Source organism: Poecilia formosa, unplaced genomic scaffold, assembly GCF_000485575.1.
Source record: "Poecilia formosa unplaced genomic scaffold, Poecilia_formosa-5.1.2 Scaffold160, whole genome shotgun sequence".
Classification (NCBI taxonomy): domain Eukaryota; kingdom Metazoa; phylum Chordata; class Actinopteri; order Cyprinodontiformes; family Poeciliidae; genus Poecilia; species Poecilia formosa.
Window position 1 is genome coordinate 1062712 of NW_006800099.1, and position 23625 is coordinate 1086336.

The 23625-nt window shown below is 41.9% G+C and overlaps 3 protein-coding genes and 1 long non-coding RNA gene across 4 annotated transcripts; 2 read left to right on the forward strand and 2 right to left on the reverse strand.

The window, feature by feature from the left end:
- Window positions 1-1008: 1008 nt before the first annotated feature.
- slc35g2a (solute carrier family 35 member G2a) lies at window positions 1009-6385 on the forward strand. The gene is made up of 2 exons (XM_007564518.2): window positions 1009-1337; window positions 4795-6385. Exon 2 carries the CDS (start codon window positions 4834-4836, stop codon window positions 6187-6189), a length of 1356 nt encoding a protein of 451 aa, XP_007564580.1. The 5' UTR covers window positions 1009-1337; window positions 4795-4833; the 3' UTR covers window positions 6190-6385.
- Window positions 6386-9546: 3161 nt separating this feature from the next.
- On the reverse strand, window positions 9547-11874 carry LOC103146544 (uncharacterized). The gene is made up of 2 exons (XM_007564519.2): window positions 11628-11874; window positions 9547-10374 (listed from the first exon to the last, which is right to left on the reverse strand). Exons 1-2 carry the CDS (start codon window positions 11761-11763, stop codon window positions 9752-9754), a joined length of 759 nt encoding a protein of 252 aa, XP_007564581.1. The 5' UTR covers window positions 11764-11874; the 3' UTR covers window positions 9547-9751.
- LOC107837637 (uncharacterized) lies at window positions 10275-14510 on the forward strand. The gene is made up of 2 exons (XR_001663678.1): window positions 10275-10354; window positions 11867-14510. It is a non-coding gene; the product is annotated as an uncharacterized LOC107837637 (long non-coding RNA).
- Window positions 14511-16691: 2181 nt separating this feature from the next.
- Window positions 16692-23596, reverse strand: LOC103146545 (endophilin-B1-like). Its single transcript, XM_007564520.2, has 10 exons — window positions 22584-23596; window positions 22337-22478; window positions 21226-21354; window positions 20311-20444; window positions 20120-20212; window positions 19911-19994; window positions 19793-19816; window positions 19320-19409; window positions 19126-19226; window positions 16692-18623 (listed from the first exon to the last, which is right to left on the reverse strand). The coding sequence occupies exons 1-10, from the start codon at window positions 22638-22640 to the stop codon at window positions 18011-18013; spliced, it is 1467 nt and encodes a 488-aa protein (XP_007564582.1). The 5' UTR covers window positions 22641-23596; the 3' UTR covers window positions 16692-18010.
- Between the last annotated feature and the right edge of the window lie 29 nt (window positions 23597-23625).

The window sequence follows — 23625 nt, forward strand, 5'->3', positions numbered from 1 at the left end:
TTTTTACTTCTAACTCCGTTTTTATTTTTAGGGTATTCTTGTATTGCTTGATTTCTTGTAAAGTGCCCTTCAGAGTCTTGAAAGGCGCTAACAAGTAAAATGCATTTTTACTATGTTTACCAATGAGCCACAGTCAGCTCTGAACATCGTCCCGATTGTTTGTTTACTCCATCAATCCGACATTAAGCCTCGGTAGGCCTAAAGTCGAGGAAGGCTCTTCCTTTGTGGATGGTGGATTGAACAGCTTTCTGCTCAATATCCCAATGTTCAAATATCGGGATATTGTTTTATAACCCATCAGATTAAAAGAGATTTTAAACCACATACACGTCAGACTTTTCAGATGTGGAAAAACCTTTCTAATAAACTATCTAAGATTTTCCTTCCACTTATCAGCTCTCTCATGAAAAATGTTGGCAACACTTTATTCGAAGGGGTGTGCATAAGACCGACATGACACTGTCGTAAACATGAAATAACACCTGTAATGAACACGAAAAGGCCTTCGTGAATGTTTATTACTGTTGTCATAAAGTATCCTTTAATGCAAAGTTGACTCTTTAAATTGACTTTTAATGTAGATTTTAATGCAACTTTGCATAAAAATGTAATTATTTCCCAAAAAATGCTAAGCTGACACTTTTAATGTAACTTTTAATGCATTAAGAGTTGCATTGTTTACCAAAATACACTTCATAACAACAGCCAAAAACATTCATGAAGGTGTTATTTCGTGTTCATGTCAGTCTTATGCACATCCCCTCATGTAAAGTCTTACCACTTTAGTTAATCCCAATACTTTTACAAGGCTCTGTATTTTCAAATCCGATTTTGTTCCCAGCAAATAATAATAATAATAATAATAATAATAATAATAATAAATTAACATTTTAAGAAAGAAAGGCACTTTAATTCAAACACAATGGGTGACGCACAAATACGCAAGGTACAACTGCTGTGACGCATGCTCAGAGGTTTTGATTAGATCTCTCTCCCCCTCCTCTCTCTCTCTCTCTCTCTCTCTCTCTCTCTCCCAGACCAGGAGCGCCTATATGTGTGTGTTCAGACAGTGACGAAAGCGGCCAGCAGGTTCCCATAAAACACAATTTTTTTCTCTCTGTGGAGTGCAGTGAGGTGTGAGCATAGGTGCTGAAGCGCACCACTCTGTCCCTGAGGACAATCACTGCTGCGGAAAAAAAAAAGAGGAGAGAGAGGAGAAAAGCGCGAGAAGCATAAGAACAAATGGCCAAAAGGAGGTGATGAAGCGTTGGGAGATGTTCAGTAAATGACTGAGGTGGACCGTTTGTGAAGTTCATCCCTGGTTCGCGCGACAGCAGGTGAGTGAATGCTGGGAAGCGTTTATTTATTTTTTATTTATTTATTTTTTAAATTACGCAGTTGTGTTTTATGCAACGCTCACAGCGCATCTGGGTTACTGTAATAAACCCACGGCAGGTCACCGGGACTGCTTGATTGTTTCTGGCTGCCCTTTACCGATCAGGGAGCGCGCCCGGAGTGATGCGGAGGCGCGCTCCCCCCTCACTCCCCCACCCCCATTCAAGGATTTGTCATGGTTTACAACGCGGGCTGTCACTGTAGAATAACAACGTGCGCCAGACGGTCAATGCAAAGCGAAATCAGGAAGCTGAAATCGATGAGTTGTTATTTGAGGTCAGCAGTAAATTGTAAAGATGAGAGCAAACATCTTGCACCACCGCCAAAGCAAGAAGGGAAAAACAAACAAACACATGTTTTCATCAGCCTTATTTAACTCCAGTCATACTTAATTCTAAGCATTATTCAACTGGAATGTTCAATTATTCATAGAAGCACTAAAAATAAATTGACTTGACTATTAATAGTCCACAGGATGTCGCTTTTAATGGTATGTACAGACATTGTACGTGCTGTCTCAGTTTGTAAAAGGTGTGTGCTGCTGACTCCAAGAACCTCACCTACTATGTGGTTTTGTGAGGTGCAAAAACGAGCTTTGTGAGTAGAAAACAGCGGCATTGCAGAGGCAGACTGCATCACCCAGCAGAGAATAGTCAGACAGGAACATCCTGATCTCCTCCTGCACAATGTGTGTTTTTCACGCTGCAGCCGATCAGGTTTCATGTAGCCACCAGTGAAAACAGGTGTGAGGGTGATTTTGTTGGGATGCCGATCACAGCACCTCTCGGCTCCCATATGAAAATCCACACCTGTCAAAGAGGTGAGCTTTTATGCACAATTCACATTGATGCCTCGCCCCATGCGCTCCGACGGAGATCAGACTGAATACATGAAATTATCAGCTGGGGCACCACTGACATGTTGGGATCCCAGATCACGTTTTTAAGAAATACAGTTGGAACCAGATACTTACATACACTGGATAAAAGGACATATAATCTTTTGTTTGTTTGTTTGTTTACTGCATAAAACTAAGGATAAAACTAAACTAAACTTTCTATTTATTTTCTAACTGACAGAATAAATGGAGAATTTTACATACATCTTTCTTTCAAACACAGAAGTTTGCAAAGACTACGACTATTATACTTTTTAAGTAATATAGGAGGAACATTCATGTAATTTTAAGCTTTTGATCAACTTGTCATGTCTGTGTTAAACTGAGGTAAACTGGTGCATGTATTTTAAAGCCAAACTAAAACTTTCTGTTGTAACATTAAGGGGGGCGGGGGAGTAGCAAAAATAAATCAGATGTCAGAAGGTGGCAAATATTAATGTGGTTTCAGAATAAAATGCTCACATCAACCCCAGAAGAAAAGTGAACAATCTTGTGAGGATGTTGAGTGTAGCTGGTACATTTCACTGTGGCTTACTATCCACAGTGAAATGAGTCCTGTACCTGCGAGACCTGAAATGCCATTTAGAGAGGGAGAAGTTGTTGCTACGATCGACTGCAAAAAAACCCCCCCCAAAAAACAGGAAAGACAGACATGAACTTTTGGAGACATTTCTTTTGTTCGGATGAAAATAAAACGGAAGTGTTTGGCCGTAACTACTATCATCATGTTTAGAGGAGACAAGGGTAATGCAGAGAACGCCATCTCAGCTAGTTTGGAGAGGCAGTACCATGCTGTCGGAATGGGCTGCTGCTGGAGAGACTATGGTGCATTTCCCGTAACAGACGAGAAAAGGACATTTTGTGGAAATGCTGAACCGGTGTCCAAAGATATTAGCCTGCAAGCTAAAACTTGGGCACAATTTGGTCTTCCAAATTGGACAGTGATCATAAGAATATCCCCAACTTACAGCCTCTCTGTCTGGAGAGATGGACCACGAGAAGGCTGTGGAGTTATTAAATAAGTCCGACCCCAAGACACACCAATTCAAAACACAACTCGACAAAAATACTAGGAATTTCAACTCAATTTCACCTATGTCTCCGGTGGTCATTCAGCTAGAGGTGGGGTACATTCTGCAGAGACAACCTTACAGGGGCGTCATCATACCTGAGGACAATTCAGAGCAATCAGTTGACGTAACAGGTATGTGTTTGGACTGTGGGAGGAAGCCAAAGTACTTGGAGAAAACCCACGCATCCACTCAGAGAACATGCAAGTTACACGTAGAGAGAACAAAGCAGGACCTTTTAGCTGCAAGGCAACGATGAAACAGAAATAATATTGTCCTACAAACTCATGAAAAACTTTAAAAGTTTAGTTTGATTTAATGTCAGCCTTTAAGAAAAGAAAAAAAAAACGTGTCTCTTTATGCATTGCATGAAAATAGCTTAAGATATAGAAGCAATTGTTTCAGCTTTATGTGGAGAGAAAACAGGCGTGGTACAGTTTTGCAGAATTAAAACATTTAATTGTTAAGATGCGCTCAGTCTATCCGTCCACATGTTTTCTCTGTCTGCCTGATCTTGCTCAGGCTCATGGGTGCGTTGGAGTCTGTTAAATTATTAACAGTCGACCCTTTACATGCTTCCCCCAATGTTTTTCCACTTCTTCATTTAAAGAAAATTGTGGGTACACAGCCGTGTTATTTTAAAGATGTATTTTGCACGTAGAAAACACAAAAAACGAAACACTAGAAGTCCACTTTTTGTCAGTAGGATTAAATGTTGTGTTATTAAAGGAAACGGTTTAAAACGCCACGATCGACCTGACAAGGTTCTGAGTGTTTGTCTGCCTGAAACGCGGCAGTGAAGAAGTGCCACATAATATTTGCGAGGCCGTTGTGAGTCCGACATCTGCAAGGCATCACAGCATCAGACAGACACCGAAACTAGATAGGGAACAAATAGGGCTTTCTGTAGCGCTGGTTGTATAATTTAAGTGAGTCTATGTGTTTTTACTTTAGAATCAGTATGTTTAGAAATCAATGGTAAAAAAAAAAAAGAGGGAGAAAAAGTTATTACAAAGAGATCAAAAGACAAATGAGGCTCGAAAGCCTTGCTTATATAACTCCCATTACCAGCAGACACTTGAAGGTTATGTTACACAAGAAGAGAAATCGGCTTGATAAGACAATTACTGTTCTGCTTAATTCAGTTACTGTGGACGTAATGTGTCTGATTGCACGGAAAACGTGGTTAAGCTGGGGATTTGTGTAAAGCCTACTTTACACAAACTGCGGGGAAACATTCGGAGACGTGAGTCACTGCTATTATTATCACGGATATTAAAGATATATGAGATATCAAGCTGAATCCCCGGGAGAAGCAACATGACGAAGAAAGGAGTGGGAGGATTTGCAGGGGTCTACGTTTAAAAAAATGAATGAATAAAAAAAGAAGTTTGTGTGTGGGGTACTAAAATGTTTCTGCTTCTCCCGCAGGTGTACGTCATCTCTGAGGTTTTATTTTATTTTTTTAAAATGGAGTCAGCTCACCTTCTGAGTGGCTCCAAGAAGAGAGTGAAGATCCACCCTCACACAGTCACAGCCAAGTATGCCACGCAGACCCCCTATAGCCCCCAACCGGGAATACACACCCATTTCCCCCAACCAGGCGACGAGGGCTATGACGATGCCCCATCATTCGAGGACTTTGGCTCATTCTTGGAGGAGACATCCGACAGGAAGCGGCTCACGGAGAGCAAGAGGTGGCCCTTGACGTTGTTTGGCTCCAAAGACAAGGACGCGGCCCATAAACTTCAGGCCACTGGGGGAGGAGAGGGGAGTGAGCTGGGAACCAAAGCAGTGAAGGGATCTGGGAAAGGGGTTGGAGAACAGCTGGCCAGTTTCGGTGAGGCGTCTGTGTCTGCATCTCGCCTCACCTGGCTGGGGCTGCTCGGTGCGGCGCTTGCACACGGCTGCCTGATCACCCTGACCCGCCTGGCCTCTGAACGCTTTAGCCTCGGACCCCTGTTTCTTCTCTTGGTGAGGTCCGTCATCCAGCTTCCGTCAGTGGGGGTCCCACTGCACAGGGCGGAGAACCCCTTTGGGCCAGAGGGATATCGGCTACGTCTGCTCTGTTACGGCATCGCGTACTCACTCTCCCTCTGCTGTGCATACTCCTCCTTAACTTTCGTCTCCTCCGAAAATGGCTCAACAACTTGGCGACTGGCAACCACCGCTCTGTCAGCAACTCTTGCCTTCCTGCTTCTGGAGGAAAAGCTGGGACTGGCTGATGGGATAACTTTAGCCGCTGGGCTGTGCGGATTGGGTCTTGCGTTGCTTCCCACGGCAGATGAGAGCTATGAAGACGCACCGGTCGACCCGGTCACATTCTGGAGGGGCGCCTTCGGATGGTCTCTCTCGGCACTAGCGGGATTGTGGATGGCCCTGGCGCTGGTTGGGTATCGCTCACTGAAAGACAGAGTGGGAGTTGGCACCGCCTTGTTCACTGTGAGTTGGACAGGTTGCCTGCTCACCCCAGCTACTATGATCCTGCTCCAGGAGGGCTGGTCTTGGCCTATGAGTTTACCAGCATGGGGCCTCGTCCTGGGCTTAGTCGCCTGCTCTATAGCGGCTTTCCTGGGAATGACGCATGCCCTCACCCGACTCCACCCGGCTCTGGTCTCCGCCTCGCAGAGCTTGGAGGTGCCTGTAGCCATGCTTCTACATTTGGCCCTACTCCCTCTGACTCCCACCGCGCCGGAGGTTGTGGGGAACGTGATGATCATGCTGAGCGTCGGGTGGCTGGTGGCAATGAAGCTGCTGCCCTCTCGAGGCGCGGGGCGGCGCCAGAGGGAGGAGTATGAGGAGATTCTGGACTCGCCCATCAAATAGACAGACGCAATCTCTCCCACACGTTCTCCTTCAGGAGGGTGGTTCCAATGTACATAAGAGACTGCTAGATGTTCATCAGAGCTTGATCTATTTTGTATTGTTGTTTTTGCTTAGAAGAAAGTGCCAATATTGTGTTGTCTGTCAAGTGACTACATGATGTGATAATAAAATCTCTCTGAGAGTACTGTTGTCCTTTAATCAGCCTCCAGAGGTTTTCTGTTTTATGCACATATATGTGCATAAAACAGATCTAAAACATAAAAATACATTAATACATTAATACAAAACATAAAACATGTCTTCATCTATAGATGAAGAAAGTCTGCACTCATTCCCACACCATCACACCACCACCATGTTCGCCAAAGATTGGTGCCTTTGATTTGACCGTTGTTTGATGACGAGAGGCTGAAAAAAACAAGAGATGGCAAACGGATATTACCAGGACAACACAGATAAGAGCATCCAATGTGATCGGCTTATAGATAAGAAACTAGCAAGGATAAGAAGTTGTTATAGATGGCATAAAATAGATGAAAGAAAGCGGGCAGATCAAAAGGAAGTCAGGCTGGAAAACAAAGAAAATGACTGATCATTGTCTCTCTGTGTGGCCAGCAGGCTCATAAAGAGGTTATTTTATGCATGGAGGACAGTTATTATCTCTCTCTTTTTTTACCCAGCACATCAGTGCTGTTCTCTGGGTTTCTCCTCTTCTATTTTCCCCATCATTAGCCTCCTACTCTCATGGCTCCATCTTTCCACATGCTGGTAAAAAAAAAAACAAAAAAAACCCCACGAACAACATACAACAAAGGAGCCATTCTTAAAATCCCCCACCACATGCAGCGCACAGATGGAGACCTTTTTAATGGAAGTCAAGTATCACCACATTGAACAGATCATTGTGTGTCTACATAATGTGAACTGTTGCTGCAAACATCCAGGGAGACTGTGAAACAGGTGTGGTGTAAGGTCTGGTAGCGACACAATACTCCACCACCTCACACCTGTGAGTCTTGTTGGAGGTGATGTTTGCAATAGGCCAGAAGAAAAACGTTGCTGTCAGCGGTTTTTAACTCACCTGTGAAATTATTGGTGCAGGTAGGAAAGAGAAGGGGTGGGAAGAAATGTACCCTGGTTATAATGTTGTCATCAGTGAAAATGATCTTAAAGATACTTTGAAAGTACGTCTCTACAAAGATACACTTTGGGATTTCCGAGGTGAGGTTTTTAGTGATAGTGTGCCATTCACTTTTTGGGTTCATTCATGTTTTGCTCGTGTGGTTATTTTCTCCAGTGTTCATTTGTGGTTTTTACACGTTTTCTGTTTATTTGGGTGCACAGCTTTGGTTGGCCAGCGGTGGAACTGGTGCAATGGGTAGGCGTTGTTTGCACAACGTTGTTGAAGAACTCCAGATGACCTGCTCACTTCCAGCAACGAGAGTTGGTGTACGCCCACCTCAACCGATGTTAAAAGAACAGATTTTTGGGTCCAAAGATTAAAAAAAAAAGAAAAAATAATTGTCTTAAATGTTCAATCATGCTGTAGATGATAAATTATAGGCTGACGTGTGATCCCTGCTGATTTATTTTCTGAGTCGTGTAAATCGACAACGACAGCAGTCGATGATATAAAAATGAAGCTTTGCTCCGACACATCATCGTTCAGTTTTGCTCTGCCAGCAAACCCAACCATGCATTTGGGAAATAATCTCCTGATTGTCATATTTTCCCATCTGATCTGCTGGCTGGTGTTAAGGAATACAAGCATTTTTAACCCTTCCTTCTTAAAAGCTTCAGTTTATGATTGACTCCAGGAGCATCTTATTGAGTTAATCAGACTCATCTGTTCATTGTTCCACCATCCAGTCCTCCTAGTAAATACACTCATTTTTATTCATCCTTTGCTTGATTCACTTGTTGGTTTCCATGGTCACTGTGCCTGTTTGTTGAAGATTTCTTTAAATTTGTACTTGTCTCATAATCCTGCCTGTTTCTAGATCCCAACAGCTTTAAAATTTCACTTGCAGAGCACAAATAATCTCTGTTTAGTATAAATCCAGATTAGCTGATTCTGGAAGATCAATCCAAGTTTTTGCAAACACAATTTTAAGAACTTTCAGACAATCGCCATGCTTGTGTCATAGAGTTAGTACGCCAGCCGATGATTATTTTTTGCAGAAAATGCAGGCAGGAGGCAGCGTGGTGCTGACGATCTTCCTTCGTAAAATATACGAGAAACACTTTTACCTCAAATAAATCAAATGTGGGGCACAAAACAGATGTTGACAACTGTGCTGATAAAAATGAATAAAAATAACCATTAATAAAACCAGAAAAATTACTGAAAAAAGCGTTTCACCCAAAAAAATCGACTGATGGTTCATCACCTCCAAACTCCTTCTACTGTGAAAATATTCATTGATTTGTCCGTAGATACTCGTCCAATGGGATCTTGACATGTTTAAGGTAAGGTACGGTCATTTTATTTGTAGAGCACATTTTCAGCAACAAGGCAAATCAAAGTGCTTAATACGAAGTGTTTAATATTTAGGAAGGACAGAAGTTGTTTTTTTTTTTTTTTAAGATTGTAGAAATCGGGTTTGTCCTTGCCCTCTCTCAGACCAGCCATAAGCTTCTGCCGCTGCGGTCAGGCCCCAAACAAGTTGGAGGCTTTAACCTCCAACTTGTTTGGATCTTTTGAGTAAACTACTGCAGCTGACAGAACCTCACTTCAAAAAAAAAAAAAAAAAAAAAAAAAACCTGAACTATCCGCCTTTCTAGACTTACACCCTATTAACATTGTGAAAGTATGGCAATTTTTTAAATCCAATTTTTTGTTTCCCCTGTGAAACAAAATCAAAATACATTTTGATGTGTTTTTTTAAATACAAAATACATCAAAAATACTGATCCAGTGACAGGAGACAGGTTATGCAAACAACAAAACAAAAAATATGAGGAAAGTCCCTCCAGAAACCTGACTTTGGTTTCAATAAACAAGCCCGCAGGCATGTGTGTGTGTGTGTGTGTGTGTGTGTGCACTAGTATGAGGCTGGAGGAGGGATGGGCGTCAGTGTGTAACCCACTTTTAGCATGGCTACGTGAATCATAAACACTGAGTACTGCAAGCGGCGGCCTCTTTGCAGTAAAGCGACTAACGAGCAGGAGAAACACGCCTTAAATTACACGCAGACCAAAAACCTCTGGCTCTGCTCTTCTCCTTGCGGTTGAGTGTATTAGCAGGTCATCACAACAACAAACGCTGCAATCAGACAAATGAAAAAACGCGAGTACGTGAGCTGTTGGTGGAAATTAGACGGGACAGAAGGGAGGAAACATTTTCCACGAGCGCGATTTACTTTTTAATAGATTTTTTTTAATTCACTGTAGCAAACCCACATGATTCTTAATGGCCCATTAGGGTTGTACTCAGCAGAAAAATACAAGCTCATATACAACCTCTTAGACGTATAAATATATGTATAAAAACAAAAAGTATGCAAAATGCCAGTTGTTCTTTCTTTCTTCTTTTTTCGCTTATTGTTATTTTGCAGGCAGTTCATGTGTCTCCTCTGCCCTTCCTCAGAGTTCCCGCCTGCTCGATCACCGTGGTCAGCTGCTGGTAAAGCCTCTGCACGTCTCTCGCCATGACAACCAGAGAGCCTCTTATCATGTCCAGGTCCACCTGTGAGGACAAATCCTGCTCCTCCAGCTCGGACGGGAATGAATTCAGCCCCGAGCTAAACGCTCTGCCCGAACCTCCAGGCCTCTGAGTTGGCTGGTGTCCACTCCTGCTCCTACTGCTGCTGCTTTCTGACGCGGCCTCCTCGAGGCGACTCAGTCGAGCCTCGTCCTCGCGTCTGCCGCGCAGGATCGCCTGCAAGGTGGCGTTTATTCTCCCCTCCATCTCCGCCCCGTCCCGGCGGAGCTCCGCCAGGCCGCGGTGCAGCCCGAGAGCCTCGCGTTCCGCCTGCGCCCTGCACGCTGACCCCGGGCTGGGCGAGCTCTGTTGCGACGCCCCCCTGAGGAGCTTCTCCAGCTGGCTCCTCAGAGACGCCGTTCCTCCGCAGCACCGCTCCGCCGACTCCAGCAGCATGTTCTGCCTCATGTGGGAGTCCTCCAGAGCGACGAAAACCTTGTCCCAGTGGGAGAGGTCTGCATGGTACGGTGTGTTGGATGACTCTGGAAAACACAGGAGGATTTAATTGTACAGCTCTATGAAGGTTATAGATTAAGAAAGAGAAACTTCGTATTAGAAAAGGTGTTACGTACTTTGTGAGCTCCCAAACCTACCACCCATCGCCACGACAACAGTGGCTTGATGGTGAACGTGGACGAAACATTTTGTGAACACAGGAATTTGCTTCTGAAAGTGTTAATTTCCTTGAAATGTCTCGTGTTTCGTCTGATCTCAACCACAAAGCTTAACGTTATCTTTGGGGTTTTTCTGAAAGATCATTAACTAGAGTGGAAGGTCATGACTTTTCCTTCCTCCATCCAGGTCAGGACTTGTATGGGTATCTCGGGTCAGGGAAAAGGGCAGGTAGCATATCCGCAGACCCCACACATCCTGGATACGAACTGTTTAGACTTTTACCTTCGGGGCAGCGCTATTAGCAAAAAACCAAACAAACAAACAAACAAAAAAAAAACAAAAAAAACAACCACTGCAAAAACAGGTTGCAGTGGTTTTATTTGGGTCAGAGTGCCCAAATAAACACCACGCATATTTCCACTGATTAAACCTTCTCTTTCTATTTAGAAAAAAAAAAAACACACAATATATGTAAATATTTACAAGAAAGAAAAAGCAATAGATTTGTCAAATTAGGCAAAGGGCATATATATTTTAATTATATTTATATAACATATTTTCAGTAACAAGGCAATACAAAGTGCTTTACATGAATTTAATACAAACAAAAATAACAAACCAAAGGAAAGAGCAAAAGAAGAAGGAAAATAATGAATTTAATAATGTTTATCCAGAGTATATAAACTAGATACTCCTATTCAGGGCTGCTAGATAAGTAGAAGTAAGTATTCTCCGGACTTTCTAACTATGCTCTAAACTGGTAAAAGTAATGAGTACTCCACCGTACTCCATATATGCCGAATTTGAACATATTAGAGCAAAGCCTAAAATGTAACATCACTGACCAGACCTTTTTAGATGAATGAAGTTATCATGAAGTTAATTGAAAAGTTGAAAAGATGCAAGTGAACTCTACAGTTCATCTTAAAAACACACACACACACACACACACACACACACACACCCACACACACAATTGTACATATTCAGAAATCAACTAAAGCATTTGTATCTTAATTAAATCCAAATAGGCGACGCCGTGTTGTCAAGGAGACGTGATAATTCTCCAGTCTGTCCAGTCAAAACAGGCAACAGGAAAAATAATCAAAGCAGAACTCACCCTGCTGTTGGTCCAGAGAAATCTCGTTGCCGTAGCCGTCTGCAAAGCCGTCATCGTCCTCGATCTCATTCACACATATAGACGAACCAGCAGCGCTGAGCACACAGAGCACACCCCAGATCCTAAACACATGCATGACAGGGCTCCGACTCCTCTTCTTCTACTGTGTTGATGTGTGTTTTTTTGTGTGTGTGAATTTTATTTAGATTTAATGAAGCTACTCCTGTTTTCTTATTTAGCCCCCCTCCCTTTGTGTAAAGCTCTGCACAGTGAGCCAACCGTTGCCGTTTCTGACTTATAAACTCAGCAAGAGGGAAGAAGGAGGGAGAGCCCCGAGGAGGGTGTGTGGAGAGTGGGTGAGTAATGCTTCCATGGAGGTGAAGTCAAAAGTCACGCTGACATGGAAATGTGGGCACTATGGAGAATAAGGGTGGACGTGAGAGGGAACACGGGCAACCCGGGGTAAACTAAACGGGACGGAGGGAAGTAAAGCAGGAGAAGCAATTTCCAACTTTTTATTTTAGCAAAAGAAAACAGGAAGATTAGCAGAAAAAAAGTAACTTGTTTCTCCAGACTGCAAGTGACATTGTTTTGGAAGAACTCCTGCCAAATTCATGATCGGAATGTGGATGGAGCTAAAAATGAGGGTGATGGCAAGGAGGTCTTCATCAGCAAAACTAGAATGCTAAATTATATGAGCAGGGTTTAGTTTATGAATAGTCAATAAAAATATTTTCTGCCGATTACTGAGAAGAGCATTAATAGTTTTCATGCGGTCTTTCAAAGAAAATGTAAATCCCACCAAATGTAAATGTGGGATTTACATTTGCAGCTCTCTTTCTTTGCAATTCGTTTTTTTTAAACATTGCTTTATTGTCTTTCAAGAGACGCCTGTTCTATTGCCAATTGGTAACAAACTACTTTGTAAAATGAGGAATTAATTTTTAATATAAATACAGTCTGGGGTCTGATAACCTTTGGTTTGACTGTGTGATTTTGGTCAAATAACCTAACAAAACCGTAAATTTTGTTTTTAAATAAATAAATGAATGAATCTGAAGTTAACCTTACTAACTTGGAGTCAGCAATGCATCTGTAATGTTATTCGTTTTCTGTCTATATTTGAAGTGTTGCTGTCGTTCTCACTGACTAACCCGTTTTCTTCACAAGTGTTAAAAGAAAAAAAAATTCTGCTATTATCGTAGGTTTTTATTTCAAATTGGTAAAAATCTATCTTAATTTCAATCTAAAGACACAGCAAAGTGGATTTCTCTACTTTAAAGAAAACAGTGTGCTATTAAAAACTCAACTGATTCGAAACTTATCTTATTTTTCTCATGCAAAAATAAAAAAAATTAAAAATTCCTCCAAGAAGTAAGAATCCACATTTAGCTCTTTCTGTGTCTTTGAAGCTCCTCAAATAGAAAACTGCAGCACGTCATCGTCACGGTTTTATTATTCTAGGCTTTCAGAAACTTTGTCTTCGCTACTTTTAATTAAGTATTGTTGCTAAGCTGCAGGTTTAAAACTTTATTTCTGGCTTCTATTACTTTTAGCTCGGTTGCCCGGCGACCACGTTGATCAACCCTGCGAGAGCCGATTATTTACTGAATTCTATGCGAGGCCCGCCGGTACCGGCCTTGATCTTGCAGCTCAGCAGGTGCCGCGTGTTCAGCTGCAGGAGCAGGACGAAGGGAAATGCCCTGACCTTTCTCTCCCAGCTGACCCCTGCAGCCTGTTCTTCGTGCTGCACACGTCAGCACGCGTGTTTGATCGCCTCAGTCTGGCCGTCTGGGGTAGAGGGAGAAACCCGGGGCGACGCTGGCAGATTTATCTGAGGAAAACGAACAACCTGCAGGAAGAGGTGGACGAAACAGGCTGGAAAACACGAAAAAAAAAAAATTTCCATGGCACAACATGAGAAAAATGTGAATTTTCCCAAACTCCTGCCATTGCATACATGCAGCTCTTTTTATCTAGTCTGAGTTAACAAGATTACACACACACACACACACACACACACACACACGTTCAGAGCTATAGTGAAATAATTTGAGTCAATTCAGATTCATGGCCTAGTCAAAGTGCACATCCATCGTCCAGTCTGACTGATCTTTATTTGTGGAAAGCAGTGAAACCATTTGACTGTCTTCCAGTTCACAATTATGCGCCGCCGTGTCATTCGTACGCAAACGTTCGTATGAGCCGTTTTCTACCAGACCACCAAATTATTCTGAGCCACAAGAATCACATTTATCCTCAACCGCCAGACGCTCACCGCCCTCCACCTGCGTGCCGCACCTACAGTTCAGCTGGAAGCTCTTCCCACATGGCAACCAGCAGGAAAAAATAGACAAGTGAAAGAGATAGAGAGAAAAAAAAAGTGGAGAGGACAATTAAAAGATACAATAACAGTAAAATGTTTTTCTGTAAGTACCTCCTTGTTTGTTTTTTTTAATATTTCAGAGCAGGAGGGGAGTTTGAAGAAAACAGATGTGGCTTCTTTTTTTTCTGACAAAGTAGGACAATAGGAGTTGTCAGGCAGAACTCACAGCAGATGTAAACCATCAACAGGACCTCACTGGCGAACAAAACCGCGTGCTAACACGACAAACTGAGCCAGCACAGGCCATTTACTGTGCGGTATTTTTCTTTTTGGGTGTTTCCCCGCTCGTCCCCCTGTGTGTAGGACGGGGAGGGACGGAAACAATAAAGATACTGTTAAAATGCAGCCTGCTAATGGAAAGTGGGGTAAGCAAGGTCTAAATCTGCTGAAATGACTCAGTTCTTGACCTGGTGACGGTAACAGTCGCAACAAAGCAGAGTCGGGCACGACTGAATGGGAGTCCAAATATAACATTTGTGTATATATATATATATATATATATATATAAAAAGTGCGTCTCTCGAGCAAAACTTTCTCTCATTGGTGAAATACGGACTGCATTGACACAGCTTCGCTCTTTACTGTAAAAAAAAAAGTGTATGTACATGTGAAGAATGTCTCCAAATATGATTTCTTATTTACATAATTATAACAAATTGTGTTAACTGGAAGGCGACACAAATCCAATGACTGCAGCAAGTTGACACACTCTTATAAATGATACTTCATTGAAGAAACTTTTTAAGTTTTGGCAAACTTTCCATTTGGATTTTGAACTTTGTCAGTCCGTATCATAGATCTCGGGTTGGTGTTTTTAGACCTTGCTTGGGAATTTTCATTAGAATGACTGTTTCATTTCTACTCAGTTTTAATCTAAGGAGAGTACAGCAGAATGTTGCCACATGAAGAACACAATTAATCTTTGTTGGAAACTTTTTTAATGCTGCTCTGGTCCTTCTGGCCAATCTTTAACTCTCTGTTCTTATAATTTGGGAGCCATATCCAGTTTTTTTGACTTAATGCAATGGACTATCCAATACAAGTCAGAGACTGGATGTCATCCACTAGGTTTCCTTATTTATAAAGCTTCAACAATTTGAACAATAAACTGAACTTGACTGTTTTTACTCTTTGCAAAGCCCTGAGATTTGAGATTATTTGTTGTGGATTGGACGAACTGAATTAAAGTCTGTTTTTTATATATATTTTGTGGAAAATCACACATTTGCTTCCCTTTCACAATTGAAGCTATTTTAAGATTGTTTACAACATAAAATCCCAATAAAATGCAATAGTTACGGATATAACACTAAAAAATGTGAAACATTTCAAAGATGCAGCATGTGAGCATGTTAGCAAAAATCAGGTCAGTGTGCAGAACTTTGGGACTTGGCAAAAAAAAAAAAAAAAAAAAAAATAGAGTTGAAACATAGCCAAATTCAAGCATTAGCTCCTTTGTCTGAGCTAATGGCCAGCTCACTCAGTAGATGAGTGAGTTATCTTCCTAGTGTCCCTCTTCTTCCTGTATGACGCTGTGTGAGACCACGCCGAAGGTCGGCTCTGATATCTGTTGACGGAAAGCGTTACATTACGGAAGCATGAAAAGTAGTTGGAAGAGTGACAGGGACTTGTTGCTTCAGGGGGGGAAATACACCCAAGCGTGGACAGATTGAGGAGCTTCTATTCTTGTTTAGCGAGTCACTTGGGAGAAAGTGACATTATTCCATGTGACTCCAAGCGGGGGCTGGACATTTGGGCCTCCGAAAGCTTATTCACTGGTGTGATACAAGCATTGATGTTCGAGAGCCAAGAGGCTCATGACAGATTGATGCCACACATTCTGCATCTGATTTAGTCAATCTGTTTGGACGGCAAAGGAGCCAAAAAGCAAAGACGAAGAAGAAGAGAAACAAACGCTGAACTTTTTGGATAGTATTTAGGTGTTTCTATATGCGAGCCAGTGCGTGTCACACACCAACAGACCTCATTAGTGCGCTACGTGAACCCAGGCGGTGCAACTGGTTTTTAACAAGGAGTTCTCAGAAACAAACCATGCTGGTGAAGAAAGATTCATTTCACACTCGATTTGCTCTGGTATGACATCACCAAAGGTTTTGTTTCTTTGTCTTTACCAAGAGCCGATTGGACTCCAAGCTGGCGCCGACATCAGCTCGACGAAGCAACTAAATCAAAGGCTCACAACCGGGCGGACATCAGAGGAGAAATTTTATTACCATCCAGCCCCGAACATGTTTATGCACTGGGACAAAAGAGTGTTGCTTTTTGTGTAGGAGATTACGACAGCACGTCCGTTTTAGGGTCCGAAAATTGGCCGAACAAAACAGAATCAGAAGAAAGTCAACATCTGGATATGGAAACTTTTATCCATTTCACAATAAAAGGGGCTTTAAGAAAATTAAAGCAGTGAAAAGAAATGACTGGGCAACATATATGGAGAAAGAACCGAGATTGTGTGTAAAGAAGCATACGGAAAACGATCTCACCTCAGAGAAACACGAGTAAAGAAGAGGCATAAGTAGCTCTTCTTGAAGATCTCTACAACTACATTTACACTCTTACACAATTGGCACAACACTTGATACGCTTGATGATTGTCTGTGAAAATACAGACTTAGTTCCCACTTTACACTGAACATCTGTAACAGTCAACCCAGTTGTTTTTTTGTCTCTTAAATATGAAACATCTGTTATATATGGCTACATTTAAATTCATTTATTCTGGCACTAAATCAAGGTTAAAAGGCAACAACTTAAGAGCAAGAAAAGCTCAAAATCTTAACGTTAAATATATGAAAATGATCATCAGCTTCTCTGTTGCTCGTCAAAACGGATAATTAAAAGATACAATTTTTGGACACAACAAAAGCCTTTGAAACTAGACGTGTCTGAAATGGTTACGCACTTATAATTGCAGAAAAAAAATACTGGACCTGTGTAAGGTTTTACTATCCCTAGTAGAGCTGTCTGCACCAGAGATAGCTCTAGTAGAGTCATGGCGACATCAGCTGTCGTTTGTGAGCACAAAGTTTCTCATGCGACAAAGAGTTGTTTTATCTCAGACGTTACCACAGATGAAAGCATGAAATGTTTTGCTGATGTCTCCAATCTTATTAAATTCCCTCCATGTTCTCCACAAAAATTATTCGGAGCAGCAACTTTTCTCCGTGTCTGAGCCAAATGAATGACAGATTTTGTGGCAGCATTTTAAACTTCCCCTTCAGCTGCCATTTGTGGAACTGGATTAAAGTGACTTTTTATGACCACACATGTTGTAAGATAACTAGACTTACAGAGTTTCAGTTCCATGACAGACGGGAAGCCCCCTAGGGCTAATTATCTGTAGAAAAACGAGATCCTCAGCTAATTTCATTCATTATCTCTAATTTTTTACGCAACCACTATAAAGCTGTCGACACAGTTGTGAAATGTGTACTTGCTGACACCCATTTGCATCATAGTGACAATGTTGGTCAAAACCTGCTGCAGAGCACTTTTAAATCTTGGAGTAAGGAGCCGGTCAGTTAAGTCTTCGAGCTAATATTTCTGCTGGCTTCCATCTCCTCACTGGCAAATCACTTTGCTTTCCATAAAGCAAAGTTAATAAATCTTTACTTTACGAACTTGCATTCTAGCTGAAGACTTTGGTGATACTCTGATCTTCTTGGGTGGCACATGTGTCAATTATGTGTTCCCTCCGCAACATCATCACCTCCTGGCAAATCCAGCTGCTTTTTGCTCGTTTTCTTTGACGTTGAAATTAATGCAACTATCCAAAACGCAACCGAGAAGAAAAAAAAGTTATAAAAATGACGACATGAGCCCTCTAAAACAAGCACTCTTACAATTACTATGGAGTCTCCATGAGGATAATTAATCCGGCTCGGCACAACTAATGTTTGAGTCATCTAAATAGAGCAGTAGCTCCAGATATTGTGAGAACCAAATGTGAAGTGCTCTAAATTGTCACAACCCCCAACTAGACATCTTCTCCGTTGTTGACTGGCCGCTCATGAGTTTCATTGGCTGTTTGGGAATCAGGAACCACATCAGTGGATGCTGTGATGTCAGCAGCTTCGGCGTCTCCCGTCTGAGTCTCATTGTGGATCGCGCTTCCTTGAGGAGGAGGCGACGCGACCGCTGTTGCGGCACCATTGGTAAAAGTTGCATTGGACGCCCGGGTAGAGTCTCTCGCAGCAGAAGGCAAACTACTTGTTCCCTGATTTGTCCTGCTGGGTGAAGGAAGCTCATCTGGTTGGTTGGATGTAAATACAAGATCGAATGTTTGGTCTGTAAATAGTTGATTTTTAACAGCTGCTTGGTGACCGCTTGATTGACCGGGAGTACCAAAGGCGCTGTTGTTGTTGTTGTTATTGTTGTTTGCGTGATCAGATGAAAAGAGATCTGTTTCAGTTTTAGGATTGACGGCAAGAGTCCACGAGTCCTGGTCAAAGTCTGGCAGCTGGCGAGATGCTTTGGGAACCGGAGCGACCTGATCCAACCCGACAGGCTCACCGGCAACATGGCTGCTGATTGGTGGCTCGTTATTAACCACTGATTGCCAGTTATCAGAGCAAAAGACAGCTGGAATCCTGAAAGTAAAATGAGGAAAAATGTGAATATCATAAAACAACAATACCGCCCGATATGAGAGCTTCTTAGAAATTTATATTTGTGGTAAAGTTTGGGAATTCAAGCATACTCATGGAAAGACAAATCCAAATTTAGTACTAAATTCTCAAGCAACTAGTCTTTTTTTTATTTTTATTTTTTTTTAGGAACATTTCTTTAGACTGTAAATTAAGCAAAAGCACCTAAAACAAATCAATTCATCTGAAAATAGTCATGTTCTGAACTATGAATATGCAAAAGGAAAGTTAAGCATTAAAGAACATTTAGAAATCTTTGAGTACTATTTTCACGTCAGAAGCTTACAAGGAGGTTTGGCTCATTAGAAATAAAGCAAAGTGAAAAAAATTGAGGTGGTCCAAAACTTTTGCACACTACTGCACCTGAGTAAGAAGTTGAACAGTTTTCATTGTTGTTATTAAAATACAACAGTTGTCATTGAGGTCATGAATAATAAATGCAGACCTGGACATCTGTCTCTGCAGTTCCTGAGCGTGTTGGTTGCCCTGAGCGAAAAATGACGCCTGACCATCCACAAAGTCCGCAAGGCTCCGCATGTGGTTGATCTGAGCAAAGAGACGGGCAACGCGACATTTGACGCTGAATCTTACAGAAACGTTGACACACGTACTCTGTCTAGGGTTTTTGTTTTAACATACGTGTGTGTTGCTGATTCCTTCGAGAGCCCGTCTTGTGATTTCTGACTGCTGATCGAAAAGACTCTGACAGATCCTCAGCTCCATCTCGGCCTTCGCACACAAACACGACCCGTTAGACGGCATCGTGCACCTTCAAATCAATTACTTTGGTTCTGCGACAATATCTAGAAATGACTTATCTGACCGGTGTTGTCGGATTGAGTAATTTCAGTTTGAATATGGTAGTGCTTTACTTTTATTTATCAGAGTAAAGGTGGCTTTACACAAAAGCAGATTTTTCTTTGCAAAAACGTGGAAACCATTTGTTCTTTTCTTTTCTTTCCATTTTATAACAACCCACCAATTTTTGTTTGTCTATGACATCAAAAATCCCAATGAACTGTGAGGGTGTGGGTCTATTTTCCATCAACCAATCAGTCAGAAGTGGCAGAAGCAGACTATCTGAATGAGCTTAAAGACAGAGATGTTTGTACCTGAGAGATTTCCTGAGCCCATATCTGTTTGGAGAAAGCATAAAAATAACTACGTTAAAGCCCAAATGTTAACGTTTGTCTCTTTTTGTTGTTCACGTTTCTTCAAAAAGAATCGAACCTTAAGCCACTTAACACGCAGGAAGCTGAACATGTAGGAAACGTGAGACAGGTAGTCGTCATCCAACGGGTTCGCATTCAGGTTCTGGCAAAATAAAAAATAAAGGAGAGACAGAGGTCAAACAAGATGTTACAATGTTACAAGAAAATTGTCATGTTTTTACTTCTAGTATCGCAAACACTTTAGGGTTAACTATAGCTGCAGCTCACCCTGGCCTCTCTGTCTGCTTCATGGGCTTTCCTCAGCCTGGTCTTGGCTACGTCCAAGTCCAAACGCTTGTTCACCAACATCTTACGCTCATTCTGTTAAAACCATTTACAACGAAACCGGGTCAGACGCTAAACGCCTTACATGGCTGACAGCAAAGGAGAGGTAGCAAGAGATAAGAGGTGCGTTTCACCTGGATGGCTCTGTATTCACCCTCCGTGAAACTCTTCAGCGGGGTGAGAAAGTGAATGTTTGTGGATTCTGCAAACTTCCTCTCGGCTTCTCCCAGCTGCTTCTGGGCCTCGCCGCACCTTATCAGAGCTGTTCCTGTACGCAGACATTCAGTGGATAAAAACAAAGCAAAAAAATAATTAAAAAATTAGAAGGCAAACCACAAAAAACAAAAAAGAATCTGCAACAGTTGTTTGTACAAGTGTGCAGACTTTACTAATGTTAATAAAAAATAAGAGCGAAACTGGGCAGAGCCTGACATCAACACTGATGGAGATAAAGGGATTTTCTTTCCCAAAAGAAACATCAGAAATCTCCCAAAACTCTGAGGAGAAAGGAGTTATGGTTTGATAAAACCACATTTAGCTTTTTGATCACAATTGCAAATGGGAAATTTGGTACAAAGACAACAGTAAATGTCACTATCCAACAGGAGAACGACTTCCCCTAGACTGAGCTCAGAAGTAAACCTGACAGAAAATCTGAGTCATCACCTGATGAGGAGTGGGTTTCCTCGCAGTCTGGTGGATTTGGGAGAACCTTTGAAAGGTAAGTCGGGGAAATGCAGCCAAATCAAGATGCAGGAAGCTGATAAACTCCTGCCAAATCAGACTGAATGCTGAAATTGAATCAAAGCCTGCTTTATAAGTTTGTACGCTCGTGCAACCAGGGTGTTGCAACTTTATGATTTTTTTTTCCCAAAATATTTTTCTCCCTTTCCGAGTTACTGAAATTGTACTGCTTCAAATGCCAAAACCTGACATTTTAACTTAATACAAACTGTAAAAAAAAAAACGTATCATCTGATAACGTATCATATCCACTTAAAAAGGGCAAAAGCTAAGAAGGCAAAAGGTGCAAACACATGCAGACTCACCGTAGGGTGTGTTCGATCCGATCTCCAGCCCAGTCTGGGTCATTTGATCCCCCAGTAACTCGTGCGCTCGGGGTCGAGGCGGGGCGCTCCATTCCAGATGCTCGTACAGTCGGTCCTCTAATCGAGCTCCTGTACGTCAGAGGTTAAAAAAACACAAAACAAAAATAAACCCATTAGAAATTATTTATTCTTATAGTTCTTTTTATAGGTACTGACATTTAGGACACTTAACTATAAATAACCTGATTGGCATACGTCTGCTTTCCTGTTTCTCCATAAGAACAATAAAGATCTGCAGTGGAGCCAAAGGCTCTCTGGAAATTAGAATTGACATTTTATGAAGCTTTGTCCTTAATGCTCCTGGCAGCCCAACAGGCCACTTTACTGATAGAAAGCAGACCACGTCCACTTATAACTCTATTAGCTGAAGAAATTGAAAGCAAAAAAAAAAAAAAAAAGATCTCTATTCATCTACATGAGTCAATTACAGTCAGACCAAACACACTAATTCAAAGAAGATGCAATACGGTAGAGGGCAAACACTGATTCACAGGCCTGCAGGAGGATTATATAGACTCCAATTATATTTATGATTTAAGGGCTCGATGTTTAAAAGTACATGTATGTTTTCTTTTCCTGACACATCAAAGAAAAGATGGGTCATTTAGCTCGAGTCTAATTTCTCATGAAGTAAATATATTGCTGTTGGCTGTTTAGATATTTGCGTCAAATCAGCACTGAACATGTTTTGTTTTCGAATTTTATTCCTGATCACGTAGATTTCATTTTTTAAACAAAGTGATGAATCCTCTATACATTATCATCATAACTCATTTTTTAGTGGCAAATTTATCTAACACTTTTTCGTCTCCTGATCACTTCATGCATTTTTATGTTGCTGCTGAGCTTACTCACAGGATGGATGAATGGATTAATAAAGTAACCTGGTGGGGTTTTATTTTGTTTGTTTTTTTAGGTTCACTGTGAAAAGGGGTATCTTTTTTTTTTTTTTTAGTTGATTGGAATTTGGTGGAAACAGAGATGTTGGCCCTGAGCGCCCTTCTTGATAGGACCACCAAATAATATACACAATAAATTAATAATTTCTCACCTAGACTAGGTTGCAGTAGCACCTCGGTTTGAGAAATGATTGAGTCCGTCCAGGTCTTGGTGGCGTCCGCCTGAGCCAGGAGTCCCTCCAGCCCGGGGTCCAGCTCGGTCTTATCCGCCTGGCCGAGGCTCTCTCCGGTGTACTGGAGCGATATGACAAGACAACCTTGTTTTCGACAGCAACGTGACACTCAAATTTATTTTAATAAAGCAGGCGGACATGTAAAGCGCTGTTTTTCTTTATTTACCTGAACAGCTCGGTTAATGAGCTGGCCAGCATCCACAGCCAGTCGCGTCAGGTCCATGACGGAGTCCTCAAGGTCGGCCGTCGTCTCCGGGGAGGCGTGGCGGCGGAGGGGGCACCGAGTTAACCCCGGTCACTAAAGCAAATGTTCACCTCCAAGAGCCACTCGCTGACCCACGCATCGCCTCAGCCCGCTAACACCTTTGCAAGCACGGCAAGCCGTTGAGATACTCAGCCTGGCTGGGAGAAAAAACGTCGCATCCGGCTATTTACAACACGTTAATATACGGGGTATTATTGATTCTAACGGCTTGCCATACATAGAGACTGACAGAGTGACGTCGGAGATGTTAAGAGGCTCCACACGCACCTGCTCCCTTGTTTACCGCCGTCAGTATTTACCTATTATCCACTTGTCTCCTAAGGGTCAATAAAGGACGCTCAGAAAAGTGACTGGCGTTGCTGTAACGTCAGGTTTTTAATTTCTGTCTCTAAAGGACGCTATTGTTTCATTATAGTCCGGGATAACTTAAATAAATGCTTCGGACAGCCATTAAAATGTCAGACGATGTACCATCATTTAGCATGCGCTAAACTGTTTACACCGACGTAAGCATGACGAAAGTCCTGAGACAATGTAATGACGTGAAAGATTAAATTAGACTTCCTGTTCAAGTTCACAATAAAAGCATAATCTCTCCACAAAATGTTGGACTTGCTTATAAGTATAAAATTACACATGGAATGCAAAACAAAACATAAATTTGAAAAGGAGAGAAAAAACTTTTAAGTCAACAGCACTTCAACACAAAAATACCTTACGCATTCTAGCTCAAAGTAAGCTGCAAAAACAGCCATGAGTTAACTAAAAGAAGAAATACCATAATAACAAACACAGCGACTCTCTGAGTGTCTGAACCCATAATGGAGACTGCTCCGCAAACAAAATTTCAGCATGCAACCTCACTGCCCTGCGGTAGCCGTGCCGAGTTTTCTTGAACCTCTGAGCGCTAGCAGCACAGAAACAGAGAGAAGGGAGGATTAAC

What these genes read in the sequence shown, in the direction of transcription:
- slc35g2a (XM_007564518.2), top strand. Translation starts at nt 4,834, where the DNA reads ATGGAGTCAGCTCACCTTCTGAGTGGCTCCAAGAAGAGAGTGAAGATC.
- LOC103146544 (XM_007564519.2), bottom strand. Translation starts at nt 11,763, where the DNA reads ATGCATGTGTTTAGGATCTGGGGTGTGCTCTGTGTGCTCAGCGCTGCT. An exon ending in TTCTCTGGACCAACAGCAGG is followed by an intron (nt 10,375 to 11,627) that starts GTGAGTTCTGCT and finishes TGTGTTTTCCAG; the next exon opens with AGTCATCCAACACACCGTAC.
- LOC103146545 (XM_007564520.2), bottom strand. Translation starts at nt 22,640, where the DNA reads ATGGACCTGACGCGACTGGCTGTGGATGCTGGCCAGCTCATTAACCGA. An exon ending in GCTACTGCAACCTAGTCTAG is followed by an intron (nt 21,355 to 22,336) that starts GTGAGAAATTAT and finishes TCTGACGTACAG; the next exon opens with GAGCTCGATTAGAGGACCGA. An exon ending in AAGGAATCAGCAACACACAC is followed by an intron (nt 19,227 to 19,319) that starts GTATGTTAAAAC and finishes CTCTTTGCTCAG; the next exon opens with ATCAACCACATGCGGAGCCT.